We start from the raw sequence: 14,340 nt of genomic DNA, 5'->3' as shown, positions 1-14,340 counted from the left end.
CAACCTGACCTTGAATGTTTCCACGGATGGGGATTGGTCTGTCTCCCAGCATGTGTTGGCCTCCAGGATTGCCCCAAGCCAGGTGCAACATCTTTCACTTGGTCTTGTTAAATCTCAGGATATTCCCATGGGCTTAATTCTCAAGCTTGTCTATGTCCCTCTGACTGGCATCGCATCCTTCAGTTGTGTCAACTGCACCACTCAGCTTGGTGACATCTGCAAATTTGCTAGGGTGCACTCAATTCCTTTGTCTATGTCATTAAGAAGATATTAAATAACACTGGTCCCAACATGGACCTCTGAGGGATCCCACCTGTCACCAACATCCATCGAGCCACTGACCATTACCCTGTGGATGTGACCATCCAACCAATTCCTTAGCCACAGAACAGTTCACCCTTCAAATCCATCTCTCTCCAATTCGAAAAAATTGTGGATCCTGTCAGAGACTTTACCATAGTCCAGATAAATAACATCTGTAGCCCTTCCTTTGTCCACTGATGTAGTCACTCCATCATAGAAGGCCACTGGCTTGATCAGGCAGGATTTGCCCTTGGCAGAGCTGTGCTGGCTGTTCTTAAAAAACAATTCTCCACACTCAATCCAGCTCTTGGTGTAGAGGGCAGCCCCACCACCTCTCCTTTCTCCCCTGTCCCTTCTAAACAGCCATTGACAGTCGCATTCCAGTCATGGGATTCACCTCACCCTGTTTCAGTAGTGGCAGCTAGGTCATAGATTTCCAGCAGCACAGTGGCTTCCAGCTCCTCCTGTCTGTTTCCAATGCTGTCTGCTTTTGTGTAAAGGCACCCCAGCGAGCTGTTGGCCATGTCATTTTCCTAGAGAAACATTCCTTAATTCCTGTGAGATATTTCACTGGTGTTTCCCTGTCAGAGATCTCAGCCAAGAACAAATTCACCTTGCAGTTGTTTATACTTCAGTGGACTATGCCAAGACCATGCTGTAGACATTTAGCTGGCTGCTGACAGATGTCCCCAGCAATAAGAATGAGAAGAATCTGCCGTAGAAGTGTGGCTTTGCCATTTTTCATCAGTCATTCACCAGGTCACCCAGGCCTTCCAGCAAATCCTGCAGGAGCCATGAAAGTTTTAATCAAGATCATGAAAGTTTTAATCAAAGATTTGAGGCACACACTGAAAAGATGACATAATATCTGAATTCCCGTAGTGGAAAAAAACAATGTTCCTTTTCCAGCTTTTGTTTGGTTGGATTTTTTCCATTTCCTTATAAAAATGTAACAATCCCTTTGTGGTTTTGGTTAGTGATGTGGTTTTGCAGGTATATAGCTATGGTATATTGCTGTCTCTGGATCCATGAAGATCTCTTTCCTAGGTGCTACCGTGTTAGAGACTGTGTATTATGTGGTACTTGTCAGCACTGAATTTCATTTATCACATTATCACCTCTCAAAACATGCCAGAGATCCTTCTGGAACTCTGCAGCTTATTTTTCTTTTCACTGTATTGAATAATTCTGCATTGTCATCACATTATTTTCACTACATTTTAATAATACACTCAGCAGCACTGGTTCTTCTGAATAATTGAAAACCTGACCATTTATGGTCTCCTTACTGTTAAATTATTAAAACAAAATATAAAACCCCTTATCCCAACAAAACTCAGTTTCTGTAGGGATCTTTAGTGAGTGACCTATGAAAAGCTTGCGGAAAACCACATACGCTGTAAACTGGAGGACAATTCATGACATGCTTGTAGACACTGCCAAAGAACACACAAAACCTTCTTTACAGCACCTCTTATTTATCACCAGCACTGCTGTTCCTCTCAGCTTAACCAGCTCTGTCAGACTTGCCCCACTGTTCCCTAAATGCCTCCAAGACTCTCTTAGAAATACAACTCACATTTGTACAATTTCCTCTGCTTGGCTATCAAGCCTACTTTTAGATACAGGCACCACACTTTGGTCTGGAGCTGGTAATACCATGGTGAAGTTCTGAGTAATTGCCATCTTGTCCTGTTCATCTGTGGTTACTGATTTAATTGACAAGAATATAATTTAAGTTTTCTGGTTTAACTCTGCTGTCCTTTGGCACAAATCTGGCAAGCTTTTTGCTCCTGTTGAGTTTAATGATTGTAACATTTTCATTCCTGTTTATCACAAACTTTTAAAGTGTTTGGATAGTTCTACATAACTTTTATGCTGTAATTGGTACTATTAAGAGCAGAGGAACATTTTAATTTGTTTTAAAATTGAAACACTGTAGTCTGTAATCCAGTAATAGGATATAGTTTTACTCTGCCTGTACAAGGAAGAGAATGCTACTGCTGAGTTCAGTGACACAGTCAGGAAAAATACTCCTCCCAGCTTTCCTGATAGTTTAAGAGCACTAAATGGGAAAAAGACCCATACTACTAATTAGGTTTCACATTACCAGACCTAACATGCCCCTAAACCTATGCAAGCTACACAGTTCACATTAAAATACATACATTCTAAAAATATTTGAAGTTTGCTTTAGCTCATCACTTTCGGCAGCCTGCTGCATTTTGTCTTCCACCAATGGTCTAGATTGCAAAATTCCCGCAATTGTTTAGAGAAACAGAAAAGCCAACCAAATAATTCAGAGCTTTGTGGAACTGGATGTTGAATTGATAACTGAAAAATGCCCTTTTACACATAGAACTGAGGTGCTGTATTGACCTCAGCCTGCCCATTCACAGAAGTCTGGAGAAGTTTTAATTCCATGGGGCTACCCCTTCAGACAACAGTCATTTTCAATGTTAAACAAGAAATACTTGGAGATAGAGTGTGGAATAAGAAGTATTTATAGAAAGTATATAGTAAATATATGTCAAAAAAGCTACATTTCAGAGTACCAGTGTTGATTCCTCCCTGAGCTGTAAACAAGAAATCAAGCCATGCCTGCATGATTCATAAATAAATGGTAACACTTTCCCTACAGTTTCCACCCTTGCTACAAGAGACACATTACAGAGTAAGCCAATTCCTCTGCTTTCATTTAACAAATAAACTGTTTATTTCCACCATCAGTCCCATTCCAAAGCTTAGGACAGAGCTCTGACAGCAGCACCAGTCTGAGCTGCATTCACCCTGGTGACAAATATAATAAATATGATAGCAGGAACATGCCTGCTAAAAGGACCACATCTTAAAAAAAGCCATGGCAGTCATTCCAGCAGCAGCCTATCTTCATTTCCAGTAACAGCTACTCACCTGCCTCAGGACCACTCATTTCCACTGCTTGTAAAGTCAGGCAGGTCTCTGGAATGCAAAGTTTACAATATCAACTTAATACAGTCAATATCATAATACTAGTTTCCAAGTATGAATTAAAAAGTATCTTTTAACTATCACATTTCAGAGGAAAGAAGCTAGTGAGCATTTTAATGTGGAGACAAGTGTTTCCTGTCTTTGGTGTGACTCCTAGAGACACGCAGCAGCACACACATGGAACAGCTGCCGTGACTCAAAAGGGTCATTTTTTAAACTTTACCACTTTTCAGGAGAGCATTATCTAAATTCAAAAGCTTTTCACCCCAAAATGAAAATGCCTATAAATTGAGTTAAAAATCCACATTTCCTCTGCCTCCCCCATTTCTTGCGCCAGCCTTCATCTATTCATTAATTAGCCAGGGGTTATTTTCTAGCTTTATGACTTTCAAAGTAGCTTTAAAATTTTTCTGTCCTCTAATGGGATTGAATTTCTTTTGGCAGAGTCTTTGCAAAGAAGGAGAAGGGAGGGCAGAAAGGCAGCAAAGGAATAAACGTATATAAACCTCTCCAATTTTTGATATGTGTAAGGAATACACATCTGGTTCATCTTCAACATCTATGACATCCATCTGTTTTAAAATAATCAGCTGGAACATCTTCTGATAAAAGTGGGATTTTCATTATTTTAACTTTTCATCCTCTTTCAGTCCATACAATATTTCCTATGGTTATGACCTGCAGTGATGATCAGAAAGTTTTTTTCTTAGGACTGCGACTTCCCCACACTGTCTGTGACTCAGGGCAGGGAGGGCACCCAGAGCTTCCCCAGCCAGACGCTCAGCAGGGCAAGGAAGACCTGACCTTTTCCTGGTAGTGGGAGCTTCATGAACTTTTCCCTGTGCTTGGGCTGCTGCCAAGTTGCCACACTCATTATTTATGCACTAGTTTGCCCACAGTAAGTTGCTGACTTGGCTCAGCTCCGCTGACGTAAGGCGAACACAGGGAACGGCGTCGTCTGCAAAAACAGAACAAGAGTCTGGAGGAGCCGAGAAAGGTTTGTACGCTTGGGGCTTCAGAGTCTAAGAGGGTTTTTGATTTTGTACTGCACATGTGGAAGTCTTAAGTGTAACGTGGTAAGCGTAAGTTCTTCGAGTGCTGCCTGGTAACGTTACTCTAAATAACCTGCAATCCGACTGGCTGGAAGGGAAAGTTATTCTTTTCAGGTGCACGCCTGTATAAAATACCTCTGGAGCATGCATCCACCCACAGGAAACTTCCCATGCCCTCTATCACATCAGGTACCCACACAGCTGCCCAGCTAACCTCGTCTGATGTGCCTTTGTGCTCCCTGCTAACTAACAACAGAAATACCTTTGTCTGAATTTTTGTATTTCAGGTCAGCTCTGTGAGCCAACACAATTCCAGCTCTCTGTTTCGTGCGGAGTGACGGTCACTGCGGTATTTGGGTGCGTTTACCTTGTAAATTCAAATATCACATAAATTTACTATAGTGATGTTCCTAACCTTGACATTTCCTTTGTTTCCTAGCATTTGTGTAGTTGGTGTTTATTTTTTTAAATTTAGTTCATGGTAACATGAGAAAATTGCATGAGCTCTAAAGCAGATGTTAATGTATGGTACAAGTATGATTAAACACGATCTTGCAAAGAACAGACTGCACTTGCAAAGAACAGACTGCACATGTGAGCAAATGAAATTGGCTTTTGCCCAAATATTTAAACTAACACAGACTACACTGAGCGACTCTGTGCTGAGATGAAACACATTTCAGCAGAGTTGTGTTTACAGCTGAAGACCCAGTGACACAGCCCTGCTCAGTAACCTACTATTTTTTGGCCACGTAACTGGATATTAAAAGCTCTTTCCAAGAAATTGATTTCAGCAGCTTAAGAGGCACAAAGTTTATTCTTATAGGGGTCTGTTACCATAAGGTTTATCATCATCTTACAATTTCCCTCTAAGTGTTACCCTGTTAATTTTATGTAATATTGTCAAATAGATACAGTTCTGTGAATTCTTCTTTCTTCCTTAGGTTCTGAAGAAATCAAATGTGATTTTCTAAGTTGTGTTCACAACAGCTTAAGACTATTAATGAAATCAATACTGGTTTAAAAACTCTGAAAGAATTAGATAATCATTTTCCAACAAGACTAATTTGGAAAAAACTGGCTGCTAACATTTAGAAAGCGCCAACATTTTCTAAGAGAACAGATTTTGCTTGCAACATTATCAAACCAAAATTATTTTAGAGAGATATATTTTTTAGTAAAATATGGATCAGAAAAATGTCAAAATAGTGACAAATGTTGTTTTTTGTAATTCTATGAGCACAGCAGCAACATGAACATATATTGCATAGAGGATGCAATAATGCAAAACCTGCTTATTTGCAAACAGCCTCTCAATATTCACTTGTGCCTGTAGCCTTCAGGAGCAGTTTTTCATTTAAAATAACAAATAAAGATTGCATTATTAAGGCCTTGACACTAAGATACTTGAATTCTTGAATTTATAAGACTAAAACTGTCCTGTAGTTTGCAGCTAAAAAAGATTTACTTTTAACTCCTATGAAATATGTAATTGAATAATTATGGCAGTAGAATGAACATGCATATATATGTACATATATACACAGTTATAAACCCCTTTCTGTTTAGCAAAAGCTACACCTCTACAAGATATTAGTATAGCATCCAGAAGCTCCAGCCAAAAACCAGAGCCCAGTGTGTCAGGTGACATACAAACATAGAGTGCATAGTGTTTATCCCCCAAATCACCACCTAGGAGCTCAGGCAACTTAAGGACTTAATGACCACAACCAGCAGCAGGGTAACCACTAGTGCGCATTTTAGGCCTCCTGATCATTTTAATGAACTTAGTAAAACCAGCAAAGTTTCTTTATAAATATTTAAGCAGACTCACATTTTAGGGGAACTCAAAGAACAAAGTGAAGGAAAGCATAACAATTTTGATTTTGAAAATGTAACGTCTAATCAAGTTAGAGCTCAGTCTGAATAAGTGATAAATAAGGTATACATATATATCAGGATCAGAGACAGAATTTTATTTGCTGCAGGTCCTTAATAGCTGATCAACAAATTTGTATTTATCAAGCATGCTTCCAAGCTATTTTCTGGAATTCACTGCCACCCACAGCCAACTGAAATTTTGGCCTCTTGTAGTAAGAACTTGCTTAAGCAAGGAAAAAAAATACAGGAGGATCACTTTCTACCCAAACTGACAAATTAACAGTTTATTATTAAACAAGCCTTCTGGTTTTATACATAGTAGAGTACTGGACAAGGTAAAGTTTTCTCCTGGTTTTTAATTTCAGGATTGTTTTTTTCACTTAAATAGCACAAATCATTTTTTTAAGGCTACAAGAGCCTTACAAAAAACCCCACCAAAACAAACGCTTACCCCAAAACCCCCAAACATGAGATTGTATTGCTCTGCAGGTTTCAACATATAATGTTCAGAAAACTGTGTCTTCAACCAAATGTCTTCTGGCTGTAGCCATCACCAGTTCTGACAGATTCTTCTCTTTTCATTATGTACCCTCCCAATTGCAGAAGTCTGAAAATATTTTTCACAGAGATTTCCTAAAGCATTAAAACATGAGCAGATTTTATTCTAGCTTAAGGCATGAAAAGGAGACATTGCTCAAATCCAGAAGCCTACTTTTGATTAAATGAAAAAAAACATTGCTGTTGGAAGGAGGCACAGTGTGACATGTGGAAAGTGAACATGGATGCACTCCCTCATGTCAGGGAATACAGTGACTGCACCATTAACTTCAGTCTCTTACCTACCTTCATCTTACCTCAAATCACACACCACAGGGGAAAGGCAGATCTTGTTACTAGCCAGATGGAGGCCCTCTGAAGAAAAAAAAAAAAAGGTGCAGAAATTGATTTAAAGCTCTTTAAAACACTCTTTTCTCTTGCAGTACAAAATCATTGCCAAGATGGAACAAATGCAATGTCAGAGGAATTAGAACAGAAATCCTGTCCTTGGGAATAAACAGAGCAGGAATAAGGAATATATCAGATATCAGTAGAATTGCAATGGTGTCAATATCATGTGCAAATTAAATCACTCACATAAGTCAGCAGTCACACTGCTCCTTAAAAAATACCTGCAGGCATTGCTAAACATCTTGGCCACTGCTAGAGATTTACCCCTTCCAGTGAGGATATGTCAAACAGCCTCCTCAGTATGATTCAATCAAATGATACCACACTTGGCAGTGCCTGTGGCTGCAGAGAGCAAATATGCAGTCTCAAAAATGAGCAGAGTGGACAAATGTTTTTATCATGGATAAAAACACAGCTCACTCCAGCCACCGTGTTATGTGGGAAAGGTGAACATGCACAGAGCCAGAAGTTACGAACCGTTTGCTCTTTACATATAGATGAGTTTGTGTATGTATCTATTTCTGTATCTAATTTAGATCTAACCTATATCTCTATATCTAATTTTCACACACTCACAGATATATGCATTTCTTTACTGAAGAAAACTCTAGTCAAGCAAAGAATTTCACTGACCTATGTCTCTCCAAGCAAATCTATATTAAGTTTTGTTCTTGTTTTTATTGATGCTGGCTGGTATCAATCAATTCCTTCTTAGATTAGGTGCTGCCCTGTGCCCTGGGGATGCACAGAGAGAGTTATCCAAAACCCTTAAGGATTCAATCTTCTCATGGCAATGATTTCCTGACTGCCATCTGGGTATTCTGCAGTTCATTGCATTTCAGTGTAATTGGGTTAGCTGTTCTGCAGGAAAAGACAGGGAAAAGAAGGCAACTCTATGCAAGGAGACAAAATCAAGAGCACTGACTGCAGCAAATGAAACAGTTTTATCTCTGGAATCATAAGTCCCAAATTTTTTGAAAATAGTAAATTACACAGATAAAGTCACAGACATTAAAAGACAGTTATCTTCCTTAGCTATTGCTTCAACTTATAAGAGTAGCTGAATTTTCAGGCTGACTGGAGGTATCAATTCAGTGACATAATTCTAAGCTTCTGCATAAATGATAAAATAAACACAATGATAAAAATGATAAATGAGAGAGAAGAAAAATTCTGACAGCATTACTACATTCCCAGAAACAGCTCGTACCACCCAGTGGAGTGGAGATGTCCCATCTCATCCCATTTCTTCAATCCATCACTGAAAAAAACTCCAAAAGGCCACTAAAGGCCACCTAAACTACTCACTGTCTTTTTCCAGATATATTTCATATGAAGAGAGTGGCTGCAAGATTTTATAACTTTATTTTTTCCCTTCTGTTTCAGCTCTCTTGCCATGATCTCTGCACAGCAGCCACCATTTCCCAACAAAATTCAAAGAACAATGGACTGCCAATCCGAGGAAGAAACATGTGAAGAGCAGTATGATTCTGAAAACTGCACTTGCAGCTCTGAGGATGCAGAATCTGAAAGAGGTTTAGTCCGATTTAAATACTGCAATTGCTATGGCATGCTAGCATATCACTCTTTAATTTTTGTCACTCTTCAAATAGCAGATATTATCATGCAACTTTTCCTTTGATATCCAATTTCCCCCATTATGTCCCCTTATGCTTGCATATATTATCAGATCAAATCTACAAGAAATACCCCTCTATCTCCCTAATTAAGAAATATATTTTAAAAGGTCTCTTGACTTTATTTGGACATCTAAGAATTATTTCTCAGTTAAAATCTCTTACAAAAGAGATATTAATTGGGCTGGCACTGTTGAAGCCATGTTATTACAGATTTTAACAGGCTAAACTGCTCCAACAGCTACTAAGGATTCCAGGCAGGCATCAGTTAAAATCCCTGCAATCCAGAGCAGATTTTCCCCTTGCAGTTAATTCTATCTATATCCTTGCAACAAAAGTCCAGCCATTCAGAACAGTGTCCTTATTTTCAGTGAGATCATATGGAACAGCCTCAGTACAGATCTGAAAAACCTCAGCCACGAGCCTCCTTGCCATGATGAGACACTTGAGGACAACTGTAGCACTGACTTGCTGAACTACATTTTGTATGCCAACATAAAAAGCATCGTGCAACCCTCCTTCTGTGGGAGGATGCCTAAAAAACAACCACTAAGAAAGAGTCAGGTTTTCTTCAATGTAGGATGTAGATCCTAATGTAAAAAGCAGCTTGCTGTTCTAGAGCTGCTGGCCTCACAAATGAAACCTTCAGCACAAACACCAAAATACAAGTTACCTTGGTCCTGAAAGTCTTTTAGCTATCATTAGTAGAGTTTTATATTTGAATTGGTAGGTTTTCCTAAAAGGCTCATTTCTATCTTTAAATTGCTCATGTGAATACCTAGAGTGGCAGGAAATGCTCCTTTCACCCCCTGGCCACCCAGACTGTCTGGTTTTGGACAGCAACTAGTCTTCACTGAAGGGGTGGTCAGGCATTGGAACAGGCTGCTCAGGGATCCCCACGCACAGAAGTGCTCAAAAGATCTGCAGATGTGGTATTTGGGGAGGTTTTAGCAATGAACATAGTGCTGGTTTGGTTAATGCCTGGATTTAATGATCTTCCAGATCTTTCCCAACCTTAATGATTCTATGATTCAAGACTAATGTCCTGAGAGCTCTTCTAGTCCACGTGCTCACACACTGTTTTTGTAAAATACTTTTTACCTTTTAACAAGTTGCACATACACCCATGAAATTTCAACTTTTCTCTCACAGGCTCACCAGTAACTCTTAAAATACTGCAGAACTGGGTTCCTAGAGTTTCACACTACTTTGATAAGGAGCACTATACATACGTTGGCCACCAGATTGTCATTCAGGAGTCCATAGAACACTTTGGAGCTGTGGTATGGCCAGGGGTAAGTACACAAGACCACATGCAGAAAGCTCACGGGACACAAGAGCAATCCAGGACAGCAGCACACAAATATTAAGGAAGCTTTCTTAGATGACACTTCTGACAATGAAAGTTTCCCTATGCAGAATGAAGTCCTTCAGCAGAAAGCTCTGCCTTAGGGTAATTTGCCATTCATGCCAAAAGGACTATGGCACCAAAGCATTTGTACATCAAATGTAGGGATTGAAAAAAGAATTTAGTAAGGGAACTTAGGAAGAAACATTCAGCTTCCTCCATGCTTCCAACCAGTCACTGCTGGTAAGTAAGTAATCAGCAGTATTAAAAGGAGGCTGGAAATGAAAACTGTGAGAGATTGAATAAATAAAGGATGTTAAAATTACTAAATATGCTTCTTTTAAAGAAAAGGCTAGAACAGTTTCATTACAGTATGGAAAATCGTACTCGTAAGCAGTTCTTCAGTCTCTCCTATTCTTAGAAACAGAATTTTACACAGACTAAGAAAACTGCCTTTGAGGGAAGAGAGTCAACTGATAAAGACAAGAAAATCAGGATTTCAAAATTGTTCAGATCCACATTTATTTAAAAAGCTCACAAGAAAATGGCAGACAATTTCAAAACAATAGAGAGCATATGGGTGGGTGAAACAGGATCTTATTCTGAAATGTCAGATCATCAATTCGCACATTAATCAAGTGTCAGAATGCAGATGGTAAAACTCTCCAAGAAAATTGAGAGGTTGCACAAATTGGACTGGTGATTCATTAGCTGTCAGCTTTCCCAGAGCAGGTAGACAGTGTTGCATTATGAAAAGCACAAGAGTTAAAACAGTAACACAATTCTGAAGAAGAGAAGCAAAAGGGGGAAGACAGTTTCTTTGGCATCAGTTTATGTTGTTAATAAACAGCCCACTTATATTCTGCTGACAAAATCTTTACAAAGGCTTAATATTTTAATACAGTGCTGTTTTTGTTTTTTTCAAAGGTTACACTATTATGAATAAACAAGCGTCAAGTTTGTAAATAACCAATTTTCAATATTTTCTTTGCTAAAAATGAAACAAAAAAAAAGTTTTTCAAAAATCTCTGCTGAAGCCTAAAGTTACTGTATGATAGTGATAGTATAGCATAACATTTATAATAAACCAGAACATTACTTACATATTGTTAAACTCTGCTGCTCTGACTGTATGGTTCACATCTTAACACTGCCTATCCTTGTGGGTCCCTTCCAACTCAGCTTATTCTATGATTCTGTCTCGAGCTGTCAGAGAACTCATGTGGAAGTGTGTAGTAAATCAGTATCACATAAACTTAAAACTAAAAATAAACTGCTTTAGTTTTTTTTAATAATAAAAAATGGATACATCACAATTCTTCCCATCTTACATTTTTGTTACACACTTCAGTCTTTCTCATTACACTAAAAAAACACAACACCCTTGTATAAAAACATCTAATGAATTTTTGTGCAACTTAGCTCTTACCCTTTTATGGATATGTGTTAACCATTTTAGGCACTGGCTTTATCTCAGTATCTGGAAGCAAATCAAGAACAATTCAACCTCAAAGACAAAAAAGTTTTGGAAATTGGTGCTGGAACAGGCTTGCTTTCCATTGTGGCCTGTATCTTAGGTTGGTAAATTTGTATTTCCTTTTCAACTTCTAGTGAACGATGATCTAGTTCTGCCATTGTCACTTTAAGGCAATGAAACAACAGTTGAAGGAAACTTTGTCACTGTTTTTTTTTTGTTGTTGTTGCTTTTTAAAATGAAAATCATTGTAAAATACTGTTTTGTTAACTAAATTACCCTAGTTATGGGGGAGGCTGGACCAGTTTATGTAGATAAAGCTTCACCCAGGTTCAACTACATACCTATGAATTTTGCCCTGTCTCAAGTGAAAGGGTGAGAGGAAACAGCCCTAAGTTGTGCCAGGGAGTTCAGATTTTATATTAGAAGCTTTTTTTATTTTACAGAAAGGGTGGTTAGATACCCTTAGAATAAGTTGGCCAGGGAGGTGGTGGAGCCACTGTCTCTGGAAGTATCCAAGAGGCATCTGGATGTGGGACTTGGGGATATGGTTTAGGGGCGATTATGGTAGTGCTGGGTTCATGGTTGGACAGATGATCTTGAAGGTCTCTTCCAACCTTAGTGATTCTGTGAATTAACAAACTCATGTTTTCTTTAGGGGCTCATGTTACAGCTACTGATTTGCCAGAAGTTCTTGAAAATCTCTCATATAATATTTCAAGAAATACACAGAACTTGAATATGCACAAACCTGAAGTGAGAAAACTGGTATGGGGAGAAGGCCTCAATGAAGACTTTCCAGTATCAACTTACCATTATGATTTCATACTGGCAACTGATGTTGTGTACCATCATGGAGCTCTGGACCCCCTGCTAGCAACAATGGTGTACTTTTGTAAGCCAGGAACAGTATTACTATGGGCAAATAAATTCAGATTCAGTACAGACTACGAATTTTTAGAAAAAGTTTGCAATATATTTAACACAACCATTCTAGCAGAATTTCCAGAATCAAATGTCAAGCTACTTAAAGCCACAGTAAGAAAGAATTAAAGAGAAAACTACTACTGATCTTGATTTAGTGGCAGCACCTCAAAAATTGGAATGCTTTCCAAGATTATGTTGCACCATCTGTGCATTTATGGTTGTAAAGTTGCAGTTCCATCTAAGTTTTGCATTGCAAGTAGAAAAAAACTCAGCAAGGCAAAAGATATAGCAGTTTGTCTCTGGTTGATAAATATGACCTGTTCAAACTGACCAATTCCCCTCCACTGAAGGAACAGTGTTAGTAAGAAGGTTTTAACAAAAAGCATTGATCTTCTGGGCTGCACTGAACCTCTGCTGTTTGTAAGCTGCTTTCTTTCAGCAAGTTTTATTTAGGTACTCATCCAGAAACCAATACAAATTTTAGCTTTAGTATTTTTATTCATTATAAAAATCTTTTAAAGTATCCGAGTGAACATGGTGGTATTTTGATCTTCAACTTTGCACACTTATTCTGCTGTGTTTTGTATTTTTAACATTAATAAACATCTATGTATAGCTTTACAATATCTGATCAACATGTAACTGTCTGGCACTTTTATACATGTATCAGCCTGTCCTGATACTCAGCTTCACCAGGATTTCTGAGTTTGCCTGAAATCACTCCAAAATGAAGAGTTTTGAAAATTTACAAGAGTACCTATGCATCAGCAATTCTGAGAAACATTGTAACCATTTGAGAGGTTGAATTTTTCTCAAAAACATTAAATGTAAACTCTTGCAAACAATACAGGTGTCCATTATTTTCATCTAATAAGTAAGATTTTAGCTACTCTTGAAGTAGCTTTAAGGCCTTCATACAATTGAAATTAAGATCAAACATGTTAAAATTCAGTGTACCATAAAAAATACAGAACTTTTACAGGTTTGCAGTTCAAAGTAACAATTCAGAACGTAACATGCATGCAGTAATTCCTTCCAAACTAATTCCAAATCCTTGATGTTGGCAGTTCTGGCACATCCATTGCCAGCAATGGGATGCACAATAAGGAAACTCCCTGATGACAGGAGTTAGGTTAACAGGTATTAAGCCATACCCAGGTGCCCTTACTGATAAATACACACAATTTAATAATCAGCATTCAGTAATGAAAACATGCGTTCGAATAAAAAGTCAAACTTCTCTTTTCCTATTCTGTCCCATATAAAATCAATTTAATTTTACAATTGTTGATTCTCTAGAATACACAATAATCAGGTGGATACATGACAGGAAGCCAATTTGCAGTGAAAGTTGCACAATGAGTCCATCCAAGCAACTTCATTAGCTGAAGAAAAAAAGCACACATTAAAAAAAAAATTAGTCTTACTCTTTTTAGCATCTAAATCTAAACAAACACTGCACTGATATCAACACTTTACTAAAAATGTCTATCATCAGAAAGACAACAGATTGGAGATCTGGTAAGTTTTGACTTCCTCAGTCCTGAAAGGGGGACCCCTCCTCCCCCTTCTATATGATCCACATTCTTTCAACATAATGCACAAGAATTTAATCTTAGAAATTCCCATTAATTCTCCACTAAGTTCTACGAGCAGTAATTAAGATTAATAATAGTAAAAAAACACCCAGTGGTAAAACAGCAATATAAGGGGATTTTTATGCAGATATCTTGGACTAAGTTGTCTCTACTTCTTTTATGCCCCAAAGTAAGTTCCAAAAAGTAAATCTGTTAAAAACAA

The 14,340-nt window shown here is 38.2% G+C and overlaps 2 protein-coding genes across 3 annotated transcripts in view; one reads left to right on the top strand and one right to left on the bottom strand.

Moving 5' to 3' along the window:
* Nucleotides 1-4,616: 4,616 nt before the first annotated feature.
* Nucleotides 4,617-13,374, top strand: METTL21C (methyltransferase 21C, AARS1 lysine). The gene is made up of 5 exons (XM_058824729.1): nt 4,617-4,682; nt 8,541-8,689; nt 9,944-10,086; nt 11,599-11,716; nt 12,272-13,374. The coding sequence occupies exons 2-5, from the start codon at nt 8,551-8,553 to the stop codon at nt 12,664-12,666; spliced, it is 795 nt and encodes a 264-aa protein (XP_058680712.1). The 5' UTR covers nt 4,617-4,682; nt 8,541-8,550; the 3' UTR covers nt 12,667-13,374.
* TPP2 (tripeptidyl peptidase 2) overlaps nt 10,653-14,340 on the bottom strand; it is a 52,478-nt gene continuing 48,790 nt past the window's right edge. For both annotated transcript variants that reach the window (XM_058824726.1, XM_058824727.1), the window contains one exon: nt 10,653-13,925. In XM_058824726.1, the coding sequence (XP_058680709.1) occupies nt 13,836-13,925 (90 nt within the window). In that variant the 3' untranslated portion in view covers nt 10,653-13,835. The remainder of the gene's footprint in view (nt 13,926-14,340) is intronic.

The sequence above is a fragment of the Ammospiza caudacuta genome, chromosome 2, assembly GCF_027887145.1.
Source record: "Ammospiza caudacuta isolate bAmmCau1 chromosome 2, bAmmCau1.pri, whole genome shotgun sequence".
NCBI lineage: Eukaryota > Metazoa > Chordata > Aves > Passeriformes > Passerellidae > Ammospiza > Ammospiza caudacuta.
Note: the sequence above shows the minus strand (reverse complement) of the source record. Positions and strands in the feature narration are given on the sequence as shown.